The sequence below is a fragment of the Scophthalmus maximus genome, chromosome 15 (genome assembly GCF_022379125.1).
Source record: "Scophthalmus maximus strain ysfricsl-2021 chromosome 15, ASM2237912v1, whole genome shotgun sequence".
NCBI lineage: Eukaryota > Metazoa > Chordata > Actinopteri > Pleuronectiformes > Scophthalmidae > Scophthalmus > Scophthalmus maximus.
Window position 1 is genome coordinate 2,289,180 of NC_061529.1, and position 23,321 is coordinate 2,312,500.

The window sequence follows — 23,321 nt, forward strand, 5'->3', positions numbered from 1 at the left end:
GATTGACAGAGAAAACAAACGGCAGCTGGATTATTGTTGAGAATAATCTTTAGTTGCATCGTCGCTACTTGACTGAATTTTGTGATGATGAATCAACAAGTCCTGTTTCATTTCTTTGGGAGTTTCCAGTTCAGTCCCACACTGAAGCTCATTAACTACATGAGCTACATGCTACTAACAACATGTGACCACGTGTTTGTGTTCAGATGGAAAAATTATAGATGCAAAATTTTGGAACTCAAAGAAAAAACCATGGAGCAGTAAAACTGAATTAGCAGTAAAAGAATTATTGAATTAGTTAATGAACTGAAAAAATACAGGGCGACAAATATTCTAATCATTTAATCCTCATGAATTGAGGTAAAGTTACTCATTTGTCAAACCAAAATGTCACTGATATTTCCTGGTTCCCGGTTTTTCAGTTTCACATCATTGTGGGTTTGAGAATATTTTAATACTTTCTGCCATTTTTTGAATATACTGGAGGATTAATCAGTATCAGTTGACTTTTATAATTATAAACATATTTTTTTGGCTGTAGCCCTAAATTAATGATTTTTGAATGTACAAAAATATCCCCCCGTTGACAGGGTGATTACTTCTTGATTGGATTTTATTATTATTATTTTTTTTTAACTTGAACACTTTTTTTTGAGACATGCACTGAAGTCTTTTTTCGGGGGGGGGGCTGCATGTGACAAAGCATACGTTGCTTTGTTCGTTCCCAACGTCCAAACGCAATTTTCCGGAAAATTCATGTTTGAAAAACAACTCTGATGACGTCATCTCGGCGATGGGCTGTTTTTCATTCGCTCCTGAAACAAGTGACGAAACAAGTGAGAACATAATCTGCGCATTCATCAATAATGAGAATAACACGAGTTACTTTAATCATCTTTTATCATTAGATGAATATCTTGTGCAGTTTTTCTGGCAAACACTAGTTCCATATTCTCCCTTGTGAGGATTTTGCTGATTTTATATTTCTCCACAGAGTAAACTTCAAGCATCAGTAAGATCTGATCTGTGGAACTGTGAATCCTGATTTTTCGCCTTTTTGGGACATTCAATAGACCAAATCCATTAATAATCTTCAGATGAATTGATAATGAAAAATGTGATGTATGAATATCAACCCCCCCAAAAAAATGAGGTATTCGACGCAGAGGATCGTTCCAGCAGTTACTTTGTAACAATTTTTTGGCCTTGTGGTGTTTTTGCACACGTTCCCTCTGTCAGCATCAGGTTTGTTTTTTCATAAAATCTATGTGGAAGCACAGTTTCTGCCCCTCTGGCCAATATCCCATAGATCCAATTCAAAATCAGATCAATTCACAAGCCATGAAACTCATATACATATATATATATATATATATATACCACCTCACCTCTGGCTGACAGATAGACCTTGTTCCACTGTCAATACTTCATGTAAATTCTGTAAATTTATTATTCTTAATTTCTATATATTTTTTTGGGCAAATCGTATATTTTTAATTTATCGTGTAAATATTGTATATATATTTGAATGTGTGCTGTGTGAAACGTGCTGCTGCTGCACCAGAATTCCCCAGCTTGGGATGAATAAAGTATCTATCTATCTATGTATCCGAGACAAATCCCGGCTGCTCTCTCCTCCTCCTCCTCCGGATCGCCGGTGCTAAGTGAGCTGAGTCTATGGCGAGCTGCATTAGACATGTCGGGCCGAGCGTCCGGATCAATACCGCAGTAAAAACACAACACAAGAACCCAGCGAAGGCAGCACTATGGTGACAGGAAGCACGTGTATCAGGTAGCTGGTGTTTTCTAGACTCGTCTCAAATGTGTGGGGGGTTTAATCCCTGATCTGTGCAATTGTTTGTCTCACGAGTCTTCACAAGCAAGTACAAAAACAACTGTACTGCAGTATCGCCGAGTTTTACCGGCAGTGTTGAATATCCAGTTATGCTGCAGGGGTGTGTCAACCACATCGGGGCAAAAAAAAGATAATCCGATCAGGTATCAGGCCAGATATTTTTAGGTTCCGTCGGTGTGCGGTTACTTCTCAGTCACGCAGCAACTCAATCTGATCATTTAAAAAAATTAAAAAGAGCAATTATTCAAATGTCGGGAAACAATTACAGTGATTTTCACTTTGACTCATTCGATAACTCAAGTCTCCGCTCCAGTTTCTCCTTTGGGGCTGTATTTGTGATTGTATGGATGTTCTGCATTCAAGTCAGGGCAAATCCAGACAGATGAGATAATCTCCCTTATCTCTTTTTTTCTTTCCTCCTCCTTGGCCGTGAGCGGCCAAAGTGACACAGCATTTAGTTTTGGCTCATGCTCCCAAAAAAAGAAGAGACAGAAACCTAAATCAATTTCTGACCGGGGAGAGAGAGAGAGAGAGAGAGAGAGAGAGAGAGAGAGAGAGAGAGAGAGAGAGAGAGAGAGAGAGAGAGAGAGAGAGAGAGAGAGAGAGAGAGAGAGAGAGAGAGAGAGAGAGAGAGAGAGAGAGAGAGAGAGAGAGAGAGAGAGAGAGAGAGAGCTGAGCAGCCTCCTTCTTCTTCTCCACCACATTGATGCCTTTTGTTGCTTTTCTGATCACATCTGTGTCATGGCGGATCGTTGAAGCACAGAGAACACGGGACACTAGGTGACACCGTTCCTAAAGTCCAAAAACACTGATCGCGCTGTTCTGTGGTTTGTCTTGTTTTGCCTCAAGTCCCCGGGTCAGTAACATTTGAAGAACGACTTTGTGATCATCAGGCAATGCAAACTTTGAATATAGAGAGAAATACACCACAGAGGTTTTTGGGATCTCATGCACTGACCACTTGTTGATCCGTGTAACAAAGCAGGACTCTCCTCAGTAGATTGGGGCTCTTGTAAAACAATACTTCTTGAATCCAGTGTGGGCCCTTGGGCGAGGCCCCTAATGCTCCCTTCTTATCTTTTGGTATGAGTCAAACATCGATGATTGTACGACGCTTTGGACGACAAGCGTAGGCAAAGTGAATGTAATGTAATAACACAACGCGGCAAAGGCAGCTCATTATTTTTGTGTAAACTTGACATAGACAAAACCAAAACAGCCTGATGTGCAATAATTCTGTGTTCATCACAATGAGACTCTTTTCAGGTTTGATCAGTTAAAATAAAATACTGAATTTGCTTTAAAGTGCATGTAACATTTTTTTTTTTTTTTTTAAAGAATGAAGCTTAGAAAGTCGATAAAGAAGCGTAACTTATTAAAATTCACCCTCCCCAGCTGGATCGGAGCAGCGTGAACAAACAAACTGTTTTTTTCTCGTTTGTAAACGGAGCCGATGGATTCGTCGCAGTTGAGCTGCTCTGAACATGTCAGGGAACACGGAAGGTGGGAAACTTGAGTTCCCAGAGAAGTTCAACCTGACGAGCGTTTCAACGGTGTGAAGAGCGAACCTGGCGATTCCCAAGGCGAGGCGGCGTCACGTGGTTCACACTCACATACCACCGACTGACTGTACTTCTGTGTATCTGTGTCCACTAATACACGAGGAATGTGTGGATGAGACTGTAATGTGCTCCGTCTGAGTCGTGATGCTCGTGATGATCTGAAGTGTGTACGTTTTCGGAGGGCGAGTGCTGGTTAACTCCCTGCTATCTCCCATTTCGTAAGCTTTTAAACCGGCGTCGTTTCCATTCTTATAAGACTATTTGATTTGGTCAGGTTGGCGATACGGTTCGTTTAGATTTATACATTTGCTGCTACGTGGCAGCGGACAGGTGTATCGTGATTGTTGGCTTTTTGTCTGTCTGTCCGTCACAGCGATAACTTTGGATTAAAGGACGCGTGCTATAGATTTTTTTAATTATTATTATTCGTCAGAAGTCACAGCCAAGTGGCGACCTTGTGCGTCTGCTTGTTTTCCCTGATATCATAAGAAATTACAGATGTTTTGATTGTGGTCACGTCTCGACTTGGAGGCTTTGATTCGTCGGTTCACCGAGTTGAGATCCCAACGGCAGGGAGAGTTGTGTAAGAAGGACGCAGCTTTACAGTAAACGTCTCAACTCGTGACTGTGACCAGCGTCATGCATTCCGCTCGGCATCGTCGGAATTGCGTCTTCATGCATAGAGCATAACTTCATAGTCCATGTAAACACGGAAGCTGGACAACATTCTGCAGCGTGACATGCTTTGACTTTACATCTGATCTGCGTTTATTTAAGAATATATTTATTTATTTATTGTTCAGACAGCGTAAGGACAGTCCTGATACCATTATGTTCAGTATGGAAATAATTTATAGTTATTAATAGTTGTGGTTGTTCTTCTATATTTGGTGTATTTTAATCATGTTTGACTCCACGTTGTTGATATTTACCCTGCACGTCAACATAGCCGGGATATTTTGTTTTCGTGTGTGTGTGTGTGTGTGTATGTGTGTTTTTTACTCAACTTGGTAGGAATATTACATGGGAAATTATCTCCATATGATTAATTTTTGGAGCTGTTCAGTCATGTGGGGGATGACGCACTCACACATTATGCTCTGAGCAGCAGGGTCGCTGCTAAGCGGAGGTCTGCCTTCTGAGAACTGTACGGATGTCGCATGATGCTGAAGCCTACCTGCCTGCCTCCGGGTGCTGCTGATGGTCGGTGATGCTGGTGTAAGAGCGAGAGAGTGAGAGAGCGACAGCAGGCAGAGAGCGCTGCACACAGCTCTGCAACCAGATACTAAAAGTTTTGTATCTGTATGAAACCGTGGCAATGAAAATCTATAGTAGCCTGTATACAACCGGCACGCAGGGTACGCATCGCCCCTCCGATGCTTTTCATCAGTGTTTTACCGTGTTTTTCAGCTCCCGGCCACTTTGTCAAGCTACAGAGGTGAACTGGAGGCTGGAAACTCTGCACACACACACACACACACACACACACACACACACACACACACACACACACACACACACAGGTAGCCTACACATTCAGTTCCTCAGCTCTGTCGGCATCGAAACAACGTGGTGTGGCGCAGTTGTGAAACAGGGCGTTTCAGGAATATAGAAATTAAAAAAATAACAAACACATAGGAGTTCCCTAAGATAAATAAAACACCTTGAGATGGGGTTTTTTGCAGTTGAGGTTTCTTGCGCCATCTCAGCAAACTGGATTTGTTGTTTGGCACCAGATCAGCCTTGGGTTTGGCATTTAGAGGATTTACAGGCTTCTTGTGTGTTTCAACACCTGCTGATGACTGATGAGTGGAATATATAACCGCACCTACACATGTTATTGCTTGTTACACAGAATCATAACACTGACCATCAGTTACAATTTTTTAAAATGTTTTTGCTACATTCAATTGCCTTTAAAGTTGTATTGGATTGAACTGAATTGATGTAAAATGCTTGACCTAAAAGGCCTATAACTAATATCTGTAATCAACGTAAATGCAGCACAAGTCAAAAAAAAAATCTGCCCCTCCGTCATGCGACGCGAACACATGACGGCGCTCTAATTACCTCTGGACCTTTAATTACCCGCATTTATAAGTCATTTGGGGGAAAATTAGATTCCACGGTGAAGGCAGCGCGGCCACAGTCTCACTCTTGTATTCGAGGGCTCCGGTTGGTTTTCAGCCAAAGGCTTTATGGTCATCATCATCATCATCATCATGAGGACACCACATAACTTAATGTTTGTCGATTCTCATATTGTCAGTTTGAGAGGAGAAAAATCGTTAGACGAGTTCATTTCTAAAACGACTTTGGTGAACTGAAGAGAGTGAAACCCACCGAGAGATGAAACGACGAGTTGAACCTTCAAATTCAACTTTGTCAATTTTTTTATCATTGATTGATTGTTTAATTTCAAATCTGCTGCTTTACTTAAGGTGCGTTCACACCGGGCACGGTTCTTATTTATTATCAGACAGGGAGGATAAACTTAAGCCACTGTAACGCACATGATGACGTGCGTCCCCTCTGTGTCATATTCATACTCTCCTTCTTCTTTTACTACTTCGGATTGAATCGTTAACGTTTGCGCGATTACGTTAAATATCGCTGCCGCGATGAATTGTGCGGCGTCTTATTGCTCCTTCCCTTTCCCCATAGGTAGTGTACCCTCTGCTGAAGGAGATAGGGAAGGAAGCATTGTGAAGCTCCTTTCCTAAGCATTTAAAGAACCCTAACACGGCTGCCGGTGAAATACTCACGGCTCGTTTCGGGATTTAGGAAACTTTCCTGAGCAAATTTGACAATCGGACCCATCCCCCGTTGGAGGGGCGCGTCACAGGCCGGGGAACGAACCCGTCCACTTGAACGGGTCCAGTTAAAGTGGCAGATCATTTTCCGTAACATTGCAAGACAAGAGTATTTCATAAGTGTGTGTGTGTAAAGAAAAAAAACCCGACAGTTTAAGAAGTGCAAATTCAGTAAAAGTGCTCCTGTCTCTTATTTCCCCTCATTTCCACTTTCAATTAGCGAGTCCCCGTGGTCGGAGGTCGCGGCCTCGCTCCCTTCCACCCCGGCCGTCTGCGTTACAGTCAGTCAGCAGGTCGCCGTCACGAAAAACAACATAGCGGCAGTCGATCTGTTTCCCTGTGATGAATGAATGATGCCGCTTCAAATCCCCTTTTTCCACGTGAACGCGAGCGTCCAGGTCTCCGAGTCTGCACGGCGTCGGAGAGGGAGCGCGTACATCTCCTTCACGGATAATCAGACGGAAAGGAATGTGTTCGCTGGGGTCACGTCGCTCGTCAGACACATTCCTGCATCGTCCTCGTCGGGAGAGAAGACTCAGCTGTCACAAGACAGGAAGTCGTCTTTTTCATGTCTGTGTCACTTACACATTCACATGTTGTATAATTCTGTGTTTGAGCTTCAGTTTCCATCGCGTCTTCTCGCTGCTTTTTGATATTTTGATTCATCTTTTTGCCCTAAAAGCATCTATTTCTGTCTGTTTTGTGTATCAGGGTTTAGTGAACCGACTAAGTAAACTTAATTTCTATTGCACCTTTAAAAAACAGGTTCTTCGAATGAAATGCAACAACAGTTTTTTTGGGAGAAATTTAAAAAAAAGAAGAATAGAACAAACCCCATAAAATAGGGCCGGAACGATTTGACGATTAATCAACAGAAAATGAATGGTCAGATATTTTGATTTAAGTTTAGGTTTATTTTTTTCAAGCTTCTTAATTTACAGGATTTGCTGTTTTTTCTTTGATTTGAACTGTATGTAATCATAAATCAGAAATATTGGGATATTGATTGGACAAATCAAGCAAAATTCTTCAAGTAAAACACCTTCTCATCTATAAGAATCTATAAATCTATAAAATCCAATTCATTTGAAAAAAACAAACCTTAAAGTTATTGTAATTGTGTGAAATAAAATACTATTGAAATAAACAATTTCATTGGCATTTAGCTAAACTGGCGGCAGTGTGACCTCAGACGTCTTTGCATGATGTCGTTACTGTAACTCTCTTAGTCTTCTTTGCTCGATGTTTACTATCCCTATTACTGTATAACCACACACGGATCCATATTAGAAATGATTAATTTATGACCCCGCACCAATTTATCCGTTTTGTCAGCTTTCTGTAGACAGAGTGCTTATCGACGAGCGCCGCTGGATCTGTGTGTGTGTGTGTGTGTGTGTGTGTGTGTGTGTGTGTGTGTGTGTGTGTGTGTGTGTGTGTGTGTGTGTGTGTGTGTGTGTGTGTGTGTGTGTGTGTGTGTGTGTGTGTGTGTGTGTGTGTGTGTGTGTGTGTGTGTGTGTGTGTGTGTGTGTGTGTCGTGCTGAGTCAGCCTGGTACAGGGAGGATCTCTCCGGGCCAGAGCCTCTTACTGCGCTGGCTGCAGAGGAACATTAAACCCTGACTGACGCACCGCAGCACTCGGGCTCAGACTTACTGTATATACAGTCACCACACCTTCAGCCTCACCATAGCTGTTGTGCAGTGTCATCTGAGGTCAGATGGATAGGTAGATGATAGATGGATAGATGAATGTATAGATAGATGATAGATAGATAGATAGATAGATGTATAGATAGATGATAGATAGATAGATAGATAGATGTATAGATGGAGAGTTAAATGTATAGATAGATGATAAATGTATAGATGTATAGATGGAGAGTTAAATGGATAGATGATAGATAGATGTCTAGATGGAGAGTTAAATGTATAGATAGATGTATATATGGATGGATAGATGATAGAAGGAAAGACAGACAGACAGGACGGACTCTTCACATGTTTAGTTGGCAGCTGTACCAGTGGTCGTGTTGCACGTGTTGCTGCTCCTCACGTGTGGCCACTCCCTGAACACCAGAATCACCAGCTACTGTAACTCTGCTGCTTCCGTCTCGTTGTCCGGAGTGAAATCGGACCCATGACGAGCTCCGGCAGAAAGACACTGCAGTCACAACAGAATTTGAACTGCTAAAATAGTGGGGAAATCTGGAGTTTTCTACGTTTCATTTTTCCATAAATTAAAATTCCCCGACCAGGGACGGTGGCTTTAACTATCCCCCGTGCACTGTGGATTATATCTGCTGTGCTAACAATGTTCATCTGTGTCGTCCCAGTTATGTGAAGTAATAGTGAGAGGAACACTTCAATCTTCACGGAGCCACATTTAATTCAATCTTATCCAGATCGGCCAGATGGGAAGTTTGTGTTGTTGTTGTTGTTGGTGGTAATTGACAGGCAGCTACAGGAGGAACAGTAATTACACACAGTAAATTACATTGAATTGAGTTTGGATTTGATTATTTCTTCTTCGCGAGACGTTTCCGCTCCAGTGTTTCTCTGGCTGCACTGATCTAAACAACCAAACAGTAAAAAAAGAAAATCACCTTCTAAATGCTGATTACACTTTACCGCATCAACAAATTTGCTAAATGCGATTTTTAAATACTCCGGTACGTTTGACTGATGATGCTGTTTTTTGCGCCTCAGAGTATTATTATAATTTTTTTTCCATCCTGATGCTGGATCTTATTTTTATGCAGAGGAACTCGTTGACCTGCAGCAGAGGCGAAGGTGAAACGTGAGACGTGGCTTCTCTCTCTCTCTCATCACTGATCCTCCACTGGGACAGTTTCCACGCTCCGAGGAGGAGGAGGAACCTCACGACCGACTGCAGGTGAACCTCTGCCTCTCGTCTTAACTTCCGGCTGCAGAGACGAACATCAAACACAAACTCAACAGACGGTTTTCAATTTGCACCGTCACGCTCAACATCAGCCCACACCTGCCTGCCGTTCCGCGGGATGGCCACCAGAGGGCGCTCTCGTCTGTCATTTGACTCATTTGACATTTAGAAGGTGCTTTGTTGCCCTGAGCTGAGACTCCCAGGCCACGTGTTGCCTTCAAGGACCTCTGGGGCTGCGGTCGAATTGTCCATTTTTGCTCAGGAAGGTCCCTGACTTGAGTGAAACGACCCGGACGTATTTCATCGGCCGCCATGATAAGAGCTGTTCGGATTCTCTAAGTGCTTCAATGCTTCCTTTCCTATCTCCTTTAGCATAGGGTGCACTGGACCCTTCCTATGTGAAAGGAAGGAGATATAGACGCCCCACAATTCATTGCGGCAGCAATATTAAACGTGACGCGCCATCGCACGAACGGAACGATTCAATCTGAAGAAGACGAAGGAGAGTATGAAGAAGGAGAGTATGAATATGACGGTCGTGGAAGTTACCGTTGCCCATGAAGCATTTACATCTGGTGTCACACGGCCGTAGTTTGTAGTTTCACCACGGCGGACATCTGCCGCTGCATAATACTACGCAGTACAGAGTAAGCGGCGTCCTACGAATCCTCCTTTACACCTTTCCTTGACCTCATGGCGTGTTTCCTTTTGAGGGTCAAGGCAAAGAAGTTAGGAAAAGGCGACAGGAAAGGACTTTTCCCCAAATCCAACCCGAGGCTTAGGCCTTCGAGAGAAGGAAGGGTTGTCGCTCGAGGAATGTTCGCCTGGGAAGCAACACTCGGGGCGATAAACAACCACAGAGCGCGACCATAGACCACATGCAGTCAGTCATGTATCGACTAATGCCTCACTGTTAATGCATGGCTGCTGTGCAGGCACGTTTTATATTTATGTATGTGTGTTCTTTGAGAGCTCGGCAGAAATATATGTGTATTTATTTGTATTCGACCCAACGGACAACACAACCCGTCCAGGGTGATGTTGCGTAACGCGACCCTGCTTCACGGTTCGTCAGAGGAAGAAAGACTCACACAATGCAAGGTTGCAGGGTTTTTTTTGTCTTGTTTCTTTTACTGTATCATTGAATAAAATCTATAAAATATTCCGCAGGAAGAAAAAAAATACAATACATTATATCAATCATCATCTCATCACCCGGCGAACTCGTCCTTCGGTGACATTTGCATCGACAAAACAAACAAAAAAGACATGGAGCTTGTGCTTCATAGAACCCTCTGGTACTCTTCATACAATTTATAAATAACACTGCGGCTCTTGTGTTCGTCATATTCACGTCAGTCCGTCGGTCTTGACAGATTATATAAGCGGGGGGGGGGGGGAACAGAAGTGGTTTTATTTCGCAAGGCTGAGATCCAGCTGATCCACACTGTGTCTGTGCATCAGGAGCGGAGAGAGAGAAAAAACAAGTTGTCGTCGAAGCAGCCAGTGGTGTGTGTGTGTGTGTGTGTGTCTCCGCCTACGTCTCCTGCGATTGGTGCTCGTGTCTGAGTCCAGGGGCAAAAAACAAGCTCTAAACTCCTCCCGCTGATCGAGTGACGCAAAAGCCTCTTCCTCCCTCCTCCTCCTCTTCCTCCTCCTCCTCCTCCTCCTCCACATCCACCACCACCACTTATCCCCCCCCCCCCCCCTCCTGGCTCCGGCTGCCACCTCCTCCCTCGGCTAGTTCGCTGTCGGCCCGTCAGGATGCATCAGGCTCATGTGGCAGCAGTGTTCACCGAGCGTGGACTAGAAAAAGGAAAGAGGAAGCTCTCGGTGCGTTTACGTAACGACCCCCCCGCCGCCACAGTTCTTAAGGCTTTTATCAATGGAGCTCGATCTCGCAGACGGGGCCACAAACAGCCCGAGTGGAAAGACCTGCCGGTTGGGGATAGTAAGGCACGTTGTCCACGTGAGACCCAGAGACCAAGACGAGGGCGGATTAGGGGCGAGATTATCAGGCCTGGAGATCGAGCGGTGAAATGAACGACGCTGACTTGTGTCCGTCGGTCACGTCAGATCTATGGCGCGCGGGAGTGTGTCCTGGTGTAACCGACGCACACGGAGGTAGAACAGGAAGTTAAAAAAAAAACCCTGCAGGAAAGTGAAGGTCACAACTAGCGCGCAGTTCAATCGCGACCTTCCGGTCGCTTCCTCTCGCTTTCCTCCGGGACAGGAAGTTGGGAGTTTCAGGTAGAAAACACGTATAAAACATGACATCATCGCTGTAAGGCCGTTAAGAAAAATACATTAGGCGTCTGTTGTCAGTTACAATTCCGCGACGTGGCAAAGTCGTCCTGATCGTCGACTCGAGGCGATGGGAGTCAGAACCAGACTGGGATTACATTTCTATTTGAACAAACAAACAAAACACATGATACGCTGCCTTCAGAGCCACGCTGGAGTTACCGTGAATACGGTTTTGTCCAAACGGACGTGGCGTCAATCATCACACGCCGACAGTCCACGAAGAATCTGAACCATGAATTACACTCGCACCCAAACAACAGACAGAAGCACAAGTTTAAAAAATCTGTTTTCATTCATAAATAAGAATAATATTAGGTAAAGGCATTCCATTTTTTTACGCTTTCTCCAATCGGGCCTAGACGCCGGCTTATTTTCCCGCCTCTTGTGATTCGACGTGAGCGGCGGCGGCGCGTTCGATTCCCCTGAGATCGGACGCTCTCTTCTTTGGCTAAATCCCCCCAGAATTCATCGGCCACGGACGTCGGCCCTCGGTCCGTTTCTGATTCAAAGTTCCTACATGGAGCGTTGAAACATCCATTCAGTCCCCGGAGCCGAAGGGAGACCCGGGCCTTCGCCCTCCCGGCTGAAGCACACCCGCTTCAGATGTTGAAGGGATATATTTCATGATTAATAATCAACCCCAGGTCTGATTCAAGAGCCTGAGAGACGCGCAAGCGGCGCCGGTCGACGGCGGCTCGGGTTCCTTCTTCCTGAGTCACTCAGATGTGCTGCTGCTGCTTTTACATTGAAAAAATACGTACTTAAAAAATGTTTTTTTAAAGTGGCATAAACACAAGAAACGTAAAGTTCCACCTGCACTTACGGGGAAAAAAATGCACCTTGAGAACTCTTACTCTGTTACATGTGAAGTTACAACACTTTCCTCACAAGTGCTGCAATGTTCTTTTGGTGTATTGACTTTGTGTGGATGAGCTTCATCTACTGTTACTGTACAGATTGTTCAAAAGACCTGTTTTTTTTTTACGATGGAAAGCTGCCCTGGTCTTGTCTCTGTAGAATCTTTCCATCTCTTCTAAGATGCCTTAGAATCACGTCTGATTGCTGTAAAGCTACAATCGAAGAATGTTTTTATTTTAATTGATTAATAATGATTGATTAATAATTTGGTCTTTAAAATGACGGAAAATAGTCGGGTTTTTTTAAATCAGAAGATTGTCAATGGAAAAGCTAGAATCAGTTTGTTTTTTTTGCTTGACATATTACTTAATTAAGTTATGGATTATCAAAATTGAAAATTGAAATTTTCAGTTCTCCCACAAAAAAAACAGTGCAAAAGTGTTTTCAAAAAGTGGACCTTTTCCTCACATCAGCTGAAGTTTTAAAACATCTCTCCAGCAAAATGTCAGATGGAGCCAGAAAAGATCCGGCGTCACCGCGTCCGATGGCAGCGTCCTCCCCTCGGAGGAGCCGCCATCAGATCCACGAGTGCAGTAAACGTTCCACGAGTCCGTCAAGACTGGACCAGAATCTCCATGATGTGGTCGAGCTCGTTCAGGTCCAGGAGACACGACTGCAGACTCCCGGACGAGCTCCCGTGGCCGGCAGCGCGCAGTTTCACGTCCTCGTCCGCCCACAGCGACACGCCGACGGGCCACGGCGAGCCCGTCGGCCAGGCCGAGGGCAGGTCCGAGGTCTCGTACATCGACGTGTCGATGTCCTCGAAGATGTCGTCCAGGGCGAGGTCGCCGAGGTAGCCCATGGCGTTCACTGCGTCGCTGAAAGCGCTGATGGTGGCGGTGGCGGTGGCGGTGGCAGCGGCGGCGGCGGGCAGGGATTTCTGCGGGTCGTGCGAGCCGTCTGCCTCCTGTGGGGGGAACTCAGGGGGGGAAGACAGAGGCAGGTGGCCCCCGACGCCTTCTGCACAGCCGGGGCACGTGACCGGCATGTCCCGCCTGAGGTCGCCCCGGAGCAGGCAGGAGTCCGGGTGGACGCAGGTTCCCGGCCCGTCGCTCCGCATGTCCTCCTGGATCTGCCGGAGCGTGTTGACGAGCAGCACCGAGCGGCGGAGGCTGAGCTCCACGCCGGCCTGGTAGTGCTGCAGCTTCTCCAGGCAGAGGCCGAGCACCAGCTGCCGCTGCTGCAGGTGGCTCGTCTCGGACTTGGGCGGCGCCGCGGGGAGCCCGCCCTCGTCCTCCCCGCCGTCCTCCTCCCCCTCCGCACGCTGCTGCTGCTGCTGCTGCTTCTCCTCCGTCACAGCAGCAGGCGCCGCCTCCGCCTCCAGCTCCTCCAGGCAGCTCCACTTTCGCTTCACGCCGCGACCCAGCATCGCCCTTAAAGATCAAGGGACAAAGATGCACCGGTTATTACTGTGATCGAGTACAAACGTCTGATGACGTCTCGCTGTCGTACTGCAGCTGACGGGGGGAAATATCGCAAGTAATCAGTGAGCGAAATTTTGAGCGAAATTTCTATTTTGTAGTAGACAAACTGACCCTTTTCAACTTCATTAGGAAATTACATATTTTTACATCATATTTTTACATCAGCTCACTCAATCTGTTGGTGTGTGTGTGTGTGTGTGTGTGTGTGTGTGTGTATAGATTCTAGTCATTTCTTTTAAACAGAAATTCAAAAAAAGCTTCTTAAAATTGAATCATTTCAAACGCTCTGGCTCGTTTGGTGAAAAAAAACACTATTATATTAAATGATATGAAAAACCAACTATGTGATCATCTATTTCTTAAAGTAGAATTATAAAAGATGGAAGGAAACGGTCTGATAACCTGAAATATGAAACAAAATTGTACAACAAAATTATTTCCTGGATCCGCATCTGCCCCAAAATTTTAGTGGGCTCGTTCCAGACCCAGGCCCCGTCACGCCACCAATACCTTATACTTATATAATATTATCATAAAAAATAAACCAACAGATGGACGCAGGTGAAAACATAAACCGTTTTAAGTATGTGTGACTCAGTTGTGGCTGTAACGTGTGTGCAGATGTATTGATTTACCAATTTTTGCTTGAATTTAAAAGGGTTTAAACAATTAACTGATCATCAAAAAAAAATTAAGTTGCTGATTAATTTTCTGCAGGTCGATGAGTCGGTTGACGGCCTGATTGTTTCAGCTCTGACAGTCTCATCAGGTGGTAATAAGCTTGAGAGGGCAGGTGATTATGATCTGCCAGTTATGAGGATAAACCTTTAAAACACGGCTGCTTCTCCCTTTCACTTTAGATTCAACAGCTCAAAGTACAAATAGGAAAGAGAACTGACACGAGAGCGGCAGCGGTTGATCGATCAGTAATCGATCTACTAAATGAATCGGCAACTATTCCGATAATCGATTCATTGGGATTTCAGCTTCTTAAATATTGAATATTTTCTGCTTTCTTTGCTTCCTGTGACAGTAAACTGAAGATCTTTGGCGTGTGGACAAACAAGACCTCATGTTGGTGGACGAAACAAAACTTAGTCTTGGTGGTTTTGGCGAAACACGATGGACATTTTTCAACCATTTTATGGAACAAACAACTAATCGATGAGGAAAATGATTGACAGTGATGCTAAAATGACAATTTCACACACACACAGATGTTGAATGAAGTTGGGAGGGTGGGCGTGTGAGGTCTGAACTGTGACTCAGTGTCAGAGAGACTTTACTCATCCGAGAGCAGACGTGATGTCAGACACTTCACTCATATAACAAACTTATTAACACCATAAAATAAGAAAACACACCATTTAATAACAGCGTCACCCCAAGTGAGCAGAATAAAGCTGATTTAATATCATCATACAGTAAAATATAAATATGATTGAATAAATAACTTGGTTTATACAGTTGTCTCTTTAAAAATATTAAAATCAAATTAAAATAATCATTTCTGTCTTGGTCTCAAGAAGAACATCCCCCCTCTGACCCCCTTCACGGTCCCCGGACTCAGTAGGAAGAGACGAGCCCCGTTGAAAAATAAGTAAGGGGGGAACTTTGGTCATTAATAATACTAATATTAATAAGAGTTTGAGGCGAATAAACCAACCTTACGTGTCCTCGGGTGGTGTCATGAGTTGATGTGGAAATCCGCGGCGTTTTTGGCGGCGTCGCGTCGCCGTCGAGTCCCGGGAATAAGAGGAATGTGCCGACGGTCCACGCACGGCAGCAGTGGGGGGAGGAGCATGGAGAGGGGGGGCGGGGCTCGGAGCTCAGGGGTCCCGCCCGCTGATTGGCGGACCCGGCCGCTGCTCAAGACTCCGCCTCCTCCTCCACTCACGGGGCAGCGGAATGTGCCCGCCGCCGCCGCCGCTGCGTTCAGGTGCGCCTCGTGAAAGTCGGCATCCACTCGCCGGAACACGTGAACACGTGAGCGGCGCCGACAGTAGTAAATGACATGATCCGGGAAATGAAATGTTTTTACTGTAGCCAAGTCCGGGCAGCTACACACCGGACCACCAGGAAGTTACACGTTCATTTATTTACACCACTGGTGCTCAATAGTATAGATATATATCTATATATATTTGTGACTCTCAACCTGGGGGTCCCCACCCTCCATAGGGGTCACAAGATCATTTCTGGAGGTCGCCAGATGGTTGGGGAGGAAATAGAAGCAAAATAATATATTCATGTTTATTGATAGATGGTTAAACCTGCGTGGCTTTTTTTTCCTCTTGCACCTGAATATCTGAATTCATCCGTGGGAGCCGCTCGTCATCAATGTTTCTGCCCTTTAATCCCAGAACATGTCAAGATGGTGGACGGTCAGGTGGGTTCCATTCCGTGGCCTCTCGGTTTCCCCTCAGCTATTAATGAAACAAAACAAAAACAATTACATTATTTTTTTCCCCTGGGGATTGTTTGTGCGTAAAATCGTCTGCACCGGTGATAATATCTGCTGTACATGTACTTATAGTTTTATATTTTGGTATATTTTGTACATGCATACAGCTTTTTTTAAAAATTCTTTCCAGTATTCTGCTATTTCTGATTTATTCTGTCCACTGTGCTGCTGTAACGACCAAATTTCCCCATTGTGGGACGAATACAGGTATATCTTATCTTATCTTATCTTATCTTACAGGAGTTTGTGCTCGGATGGAACAAAAGACTTTTATTTTGTAAGATTGGCTTCGTGCACCAACGAGAAACTTGGCTGGCGGCTCAGGGGAAGAGAGTGGAAAAAAATAAATATATCATAGGACCATGTTCCCTACAAGTGAGAAACAGTGAAGAAAACAGTCAAAAATAATTGCAGCACAAAATAAACAGAAAAAAAAAATCTGATGACAGAATTTATTGAGACGATTTAATTACGAGGTGTTAAATGTATTATGATTATCATGTTCCTTGATTTATTCTGGCTCATAAACACTGTGTTGGGGCCAAGTAACTGATAAAGTCATGTGAGTTTGTACGTAACACGAGGCACCGGCGTACCAATCCCTCGTGCTGCGTTATTAAAGCAACATGGAAACAAATATGAAAACATATGGGATGGATCCATCCGGACGGCCTACAAATTTGCAGTGAGCGCCTGAACGCAGCTTTTTAAAGGGACAGATGACTCAGAGGGAGGAGGATGTGGACCCGGAAGGACGTGGGGCGGCAAGCACCAAATAAGGAAACTCTTCATTCACGGTCTTTTCTTTTTTTTCGCTCGTCTCTTCCTCCTGAAGCTGTCACGACAACTTCTTCTTTCCTCTTCTCTGAACAGAAAGTAAACATCCATCAAAGCAGAATTGCTGTGTTTAGTGTCTGCCGACCTTTGAGTGGTGTCGCAAGGAACAGAACCGCAGGGCCGCAAAAATCCACCATCTGTAAAGAGCCAAAAGTTTATAAAAAATACTGAAAAACATTGCGATGAGTAAATCATCATCTGCCATCATGCAGGGAAACAAACATGTTTTTCTAGGGGTTCTTTAAAATAAATGACATTTTTTCCCTCTGTAAATAGTTAATTTAATAGTTAAAACATAGGTTTATTCTACTATATCCAACCAAAATGTTTTTATTTGAATGTGGGGTTAAAAAATATGACTCCATATGTTTATGAGAGGCACCTGAAGGCAACACCAGTGGCCTGTTGGTACTCATTAACCCAGAAGAAGTCAGCCGCTCATGTTTTTTCGAAGGCAGCAACAGACAAACATGTATTGTGAGCCGAGTTTATTACATATTATTATATATGTTATATATCATAACTCAGCTCAAGCGTCAACGCCCCCGGACTCGCACATGTTGCTCTGCAACATCACATGATGCAAACCGACCGTCGCGTCTGAAAACACTGCGTCGATTCTCTGCATCGCATTTCTTCTGTTTTGTCCGATGAGGCTCTTTTCTATTCTTTTCCCTTTTTTTCCCCCTCAGGCTGCCGTTTTGCTGACTCACCACGAGGCCATTAATCTTTAACTATAGTCTAACAACCGAGGCCGGGCGGCGGGAGCAACGTGCAGAGCAAAGCTGCACATTTTTTTCTACGCACAAATACCTTTTTGACTGATTCAGACGAGACCTGGCGGAGAATATTATTCACACATATTTAAGAAATATGAAAAGCTTTTCTCGTCGGCCCGACTGAACAGTAGCATTGAACATTTAAAATGTGCGCAGCTACACAAACACACACACACACACACACACACACACACACACACACACAGACACAGACAATAGTCCCGTTCTGTTGAACACAATTGTAACTCCTCATATCTAATGAAAAATCTCACCGTCAACACGGCCGAGCACTTGAGGTCAAAGGTCCCGCTGCAGCAGCAGCAGCCGGGCCACATCCCACTCAGCTTCAGTATTTGTACGTCGCTGCAGAAGATTAAAAAAATATAAACGAGTTGCCGACTCGGAAATTGCACATACATTTCAACATATTAGTGGAAAAGACGAAAACAAATAATTGATTGATGTTTTTTCCAGAGCACTATCGTCGGCTGAGAGCTTTTACAAACCCGTCAAATGAGCCGCACTGTTGCTCGGACGTGTTCCCTCATTATGACAAACACGGACACTGCAGTTTATTTTCAACAAACCTGTACACGTCACAAATTATTGTTCTTGTTTGAGAAGCGGCTGCTAAAAACTACATCTCCCAGTTGTCTCGGGGTAAACTGTACATTTGTGACATGTTTTTAAAGAGTCAGTAGAAATGAAACGGGGGTATTTTGCAAGGTATTAAGGTGAAATTATTCAGTTGGTTTTGGTATTTTCATACACATTGGAGAAAAATAATAGCAGCCAAGTTCTCGAAGCTCGTTCACATCCACAGGTTAGAGCTGTTCTATGGTAACTGCGGTAAAATATAAAAATACATACGATTCACACCACACAGTCAATAGTTGCACCTTTTATTATAAAAAATATTTACAAAGATGCTACAATGTTTTTTTCCTTAATATAAAAAAATGCATACATTTTACAACGGTAATTAGTCTTTGAAGTTCTAGCTCCCATTCAGACCAGAGTGACATCCTTCAGGAGTGTTGCGGTAAGGTATTAAGCGTGTCGTAATACTGTATTTTATTCAATACATTTTATTTTTGCCTGAGTTAATCTCTTCATCACCATAAGGAAACAATTTTTTTGAGAAAAATGCATTTGATTTTCCACATCTTTAGGACAGAAGGCAACTGTTTGCATAAAAGGAATTAAAGGACATTTGAGTCGTATACAATCATTTTTGAAACACGTATGACAGAGCTGCATAGTGATTTGAATAGTAACCCGGTTGTTGTTGTTATTACTAATAATATTTAAAAATGAAAAACAGAAAAATGAGAGGAATAAATAGGTACTGCATTTCGAAACGGGAGGGCAAAAAAAAATTTGGATAAATATAATTTCATCGGGGCCAATGAAGTCAATATGGCATCGTCTGTACCTAGATATAATAAATACAATAAATAAAAACAACAATAAATTAGAAGGGTTAACACAGAGAGTTTCTCCATTTGTCGTTCAAAACAAATGAGAGAAAGAAATATGGCTTCTTGATGCAGTTATCACCCCGGGGTTTCTCCAAACGCTTCAGGAAAACAAAAAGAAGAAGCTGCTGCTGCTGCTGCTGCTGCTGCTATATTATTATTATTGTTGTTGTTAGATCTGTGAAGATTTTAAAGGGGGCAGGAAACTTCCTCCGCGTTTGTCCGCCCGGCGACTGTAAACTCACAAATCGTATGAAAACCAGCGTGGTTGACGACTCGCGGTGAACCCCCTGCCCCCCCTCGCGTAAAGCTTTGGAAGGGGGAAGAAAAAATAAAAATATGAAAGAACAGCGCCTATAAAGTGTGACGATGCCGGACGATGACGCCGGTTTAACAGTTGACTTGTTTTCATACCAAACCATTGGGAAGACACTGTCTCGAAGTCTGGCTACATTAAAATCTTAAAAATCGACCTGGGGGAGGAGGGAAACAAAACAATAACAATAATAATATCAAATGATACTTGCAAAAAAATCCCCCCCCCAGCTGTATAATGCAAAAAATATATTTCTATATACACATACGTACATATACATATATTCCATTCATAATTGCTCAACTCTTTTTAGGAAAAATATGCGTTGATTCATAGATTTTGGATTTACAATTTGTTCTGGGGTTTTTTCCGATGCATGTAGTGTGATGAAATTGTTCCTCAAGTCCATGTAACAATAAATAGAAATGGACAAAAAAGAAAAACAAATGGCAGAAGGAGCTAGTATGACAAGAATGAACGACAGACGTAAACATGGAAAAATACGTAAATAAGAATGCATCATGGTATAGGTAATTATCTTCGCCTGCTCACAGGTAAACTGTCCAGTTTGGGAATTTCGTCAACAAAGTAGGAAACTAACGGCTCCGCCCACAAGGTCAGGGTTGGCTTGTGAACCCCAACATTTTTTATTGATTTCACCCTCACTACTTAACCACCAATTTGCATTTTTAATTTTTAATAAAAGACCAAAGGTCCTGACCCGCAGCTGCCGACTTGTCTACGCGGCCGTCAGAGGAGACTAACTACATCTCCAACGGCCGGTTCCCAAATTCTACTTGGCTCGCTGTTAATTTCCCAATTTGTTCCCCCCAAAACTTTCTCCAACAACTTCCGTGCGCAACGTCACCACATACAGAACATGCACGTGTAAATGTGCATAGTCTGGAAAGAGTCAGTGGGATCGGTACGGGCCCCCCGAGAGGAATGTTCTGTTTCAGGACCCCACGATGATCTCCATGATGTGGTCCAGTTCGTTCAGGTCCGACCTGCAGCTCGAGCTGGAGCTCAGGGCCGTGGGCGCGTGGGAGGAGAGGCTCTCAAGCAGGTCGTAGGGCCCCATCTTGGGGGAGGTCTGCATGCCCGTCAGCACCGTGTCGAGGTCGTAGTAGGACGGGTCCACATCTGAGAAGAGTTCCTCGAGCGCCGGGTCGGGGGGCGGCGGCGGGTGCTTGATCTCAAAAGTCCCAAAAACCTGCTCCCCTGTTCTGGAGTCTGGGCTCAGGTGGCCCCGGTCCGCCTCCTCGCCCTCCGAAACGCACTCCTCGCTGTCCTCCTCCTCGTCCTCCTCGCACTCGCCGTCGTCTTCCTCCTCTTCCTCTTCCTCCTCCCAGCAGGGCCCCATGCCAAAGGGTCCCGCCAGGTAAGAGGTGGACGACAGCTGGGGGGACACCGGCGACAAGGTGGACATGGTGACCTCCGTCTCCGCGTCGCCCTCCATCACCACCTCCTCTGCGTGGTAGCCCTCCTCCAGGCCGACCACCGAGAAGGGCTTGGGGCTCTGCCCGGCCTGAGCCGCCGCGTCCGTCTGCCGGCACAGCACCTCTGTGGCCACCAGGCGGTCGGCGGGACACTGGGCCGCCGCCAGCGCCTGGGTCATTATCTGCCAGGTGCCGTCCTGGGTCATCTCCTCCTGGATCTGCCGCACCGTGTTAGCGATGAGCACCGAGCGGCACAGGTTGGGCTCCACCAGCATGTGGCAGAGCTGCAGCTTGATCAGCGACATGTCGAGCAGCGACTGCCGCTGCAGGCTGTACGAGGACGACAGCGTCCGAGCGGCAGCGGCCGCCACCACCGCCGCAGATGATGCCGCCGCCTCGGCCGCCTGGTCCTGGTCGTCGCTGGCGACCGGCTCCTCCGCGGAGTCGGAGAACTTGCGCTTGGTGCCCTTCGGGAACATGTTGTCTGTCTGCGGTGACGGCGAGGAGACAGAAACACAAGTCAGGACACCAGCCGGCAAAACACTTAACTGAGAATCAACAATTTTATCACAGTGAAAAAACAAAACTGGCTACTGTTCTGAATTCAACTAGCTGGGGTGATAAGTGTCATTAATTATGTAAGTGTGTGATGTAATGAGGCTATGTGGGAGCTAGTGCTACAATCTGCTCAGCAGCAGCTGTGACTTTGTAAATAAGCTCTACAGGTTGTTTTTTTTTTATCTTTAACTCTTTGTGAACTACAGTTAACAGTGAATTGTCTTGTTGGAGTTGGGTTTTTTTTTTTGTTTTTCTTTTCTTCTTAAAGTTTGCTATACCTTTCCTGTTGAGAGGCACAGGCAATAGCAATGCAGCCCGGTCCCGGCTGCAGCGCTTCAAGTACTTTTGTACGAGCGACAAGCAGCTTTTGTTCAGCACCAGTTCTGCCCATTTTAGGCCAGTCTGAGGCAAGACTCCTGCTGGGCGGAACAACCACACTTTTAACAGACCACTGAGCCACCGAAAATAGAAACTAAAACACGGACGCTGCATCAGACGTAAAAGCACAAGACTACAGAGACCTTTGTCACAAAACAAAAACAAAAAAAGAGTCGTGTTCTTTCCCAACTGCCACCTGTGAGCAAGAGAATCAAAAAGAGAAGATGTCCTAATAATCAATGAGGTGCTAAGGGGGTAAAATATGACAAATAATAGCAATTCACAATGTTCACACAACACATAGTAAACCACCATGAACCACTAATATGTACAAGGGATATCAGGTTTCCGTGTCCACACGCACACGCTTCAAAAACTAGTAGAACAAGATTTTCACTGAGGAGGGGAAGAAAAGGCAAGAGTCAACTTCCTCATTAGACACGCCACTTGGAATACACTGCGAAACATTAAAGGGGCCTGTGACTCGCAGAGTAAAAGTACAAAAATAAGAGACTGAGCACTGATCAGCAGCCTGTGGCGTTTCATTTTCCATCAGACAGAAAGAGGGGGAAAGAATAGTGAGCAGTGTCCGGCTGCAGCACAACAACCTGTGGGCCGGGCGTCGGGGTGAACTTCTACTTCCTGATACATCTGTTGTTGTTGTTGTTTTAGAAAGACAAACAATCACACAAAGTTTGACCACAGTGAACACAAAGAGTCACACATGTTGGACTCCGGGTTTTACAGTATAGAAACAAAACGGCAAAGAGTTGTTAGAAGTTTTACCCAAAATGGAACTAAATGCACGAGACACTGCGGTTATCGTCGTAACTCATCTGCAAAACTGACAAGAAAGATTTTTTTTCTTCTTTTAATTTTCATCGCACGATGCCAAAGACAAAACCAGGGCCCTGTAATATATATATGTGCAACGTTATAAATCTTTCTTTTTCAATCAACACATTTTTGCCCTTTTGCAAAACACACCACATTCTTTAACATTTAAAATCAACATGCAATCGAACGAGAGCCATTTCCACTTAATTAATTGACGATAATCTCTTTATGGTCAATTAATCTTTTAATCTCTTTACCTCCTGTAAAGAACGGAGTTGCTGTTCTTCTCTGAATGAGATAGAAAGATTAAATGACAGCTACTGTCTTCACTACACTAGCACCACACTTTAAGAAGTTACGACCAATACTAAAGAAAAAAATAAAGAAGTGTATCTAATGCCGTGTTCACACCAAACGCAAAGTGAATTTGCGTATGGTGTGAACGCAGCTTACA

At 44.5% G+C, this 23,321-nt stretch overlaps 2 protein-coding genes and 1 long non-coding RNA gene across 7 annotated transcripts in view; 1 reads left to right on the forward strand and 2 right to left on the reverse strand.

The window, feature by feature from the left end:
- LOC118285866 overlaps window positions 1–10,459 on the forward strand; it is a 35,909-nt gene extending 25,450 nt beyond the window's left edge. The window contains exon 4 of the long non-coding RNA XR_004785280.2: window positions 8,990–10,459. This is a non-coding gene — a long non-coding RNA (uncharacterized LOC118285866). The remainder of the gene's footprint in view (window positions 1–8,989) is intronic.
- A 25-nt stretch (window positions 10,460–10,484) lies between these two features.
- LOC118285865 (SERTA domain-containing protein 2) lies at window positions 10,485–16,352 on the reverse strand. Its single transcript, XM_035609770.2, has 2 exons — window positions 15,448–16,352; window positions 10,485–13,730 (listed from the first exon to the last, which is right to left on the reverse strand). The coding sequence occupies exon 2, from the start codon at window positions 13,724–13,726 to the stop codon at window positions 12,911–12,913; it is 816 nt and encodes a 271-aa protein (XP_035465663.2). The 5' UTR covers window positions 13,727–13,730; window positions 15,448–16,352; the 3' UTR covers window positions 10,485–12,910.
- Window positions 16,353–18,749: 2,397 nt separating this feature from the next.
- Window positions 18,750–23,321, reverse strand: part of cdca4 (cell division cycle associated 4) — a 12,689-nt gene continuing 8,117 nt past the window's right edge. For 2 of the 5 annotated variants that reach the window (XM_035609768.2, XM_035609767.2), the window contains exons 2-3: window positions 21,931–22,068; window positions 18,750–21,582 (exon numbers count right to left, since the gene is read on the reverse strand). In XM_035609768.2, the coding sequence (XP_035465661.1) occupies window positions 20,611–21,573 (963 nt within the window). In that variant the 5' untranslated portion in view covers window positions 21,574–21,582; window positions 21,931–22,068 and the 3' untranslated portion in view covers window positions 18,750–20,610. Of the gene's footprint in view, window positions 21,583–21,930 lie in introns of all 5 variants that reach the window. The other 3 variants (XM_035609769.2, XM_035609766.2, XM_047337695.1) reach the window with 2 other exon arrangements.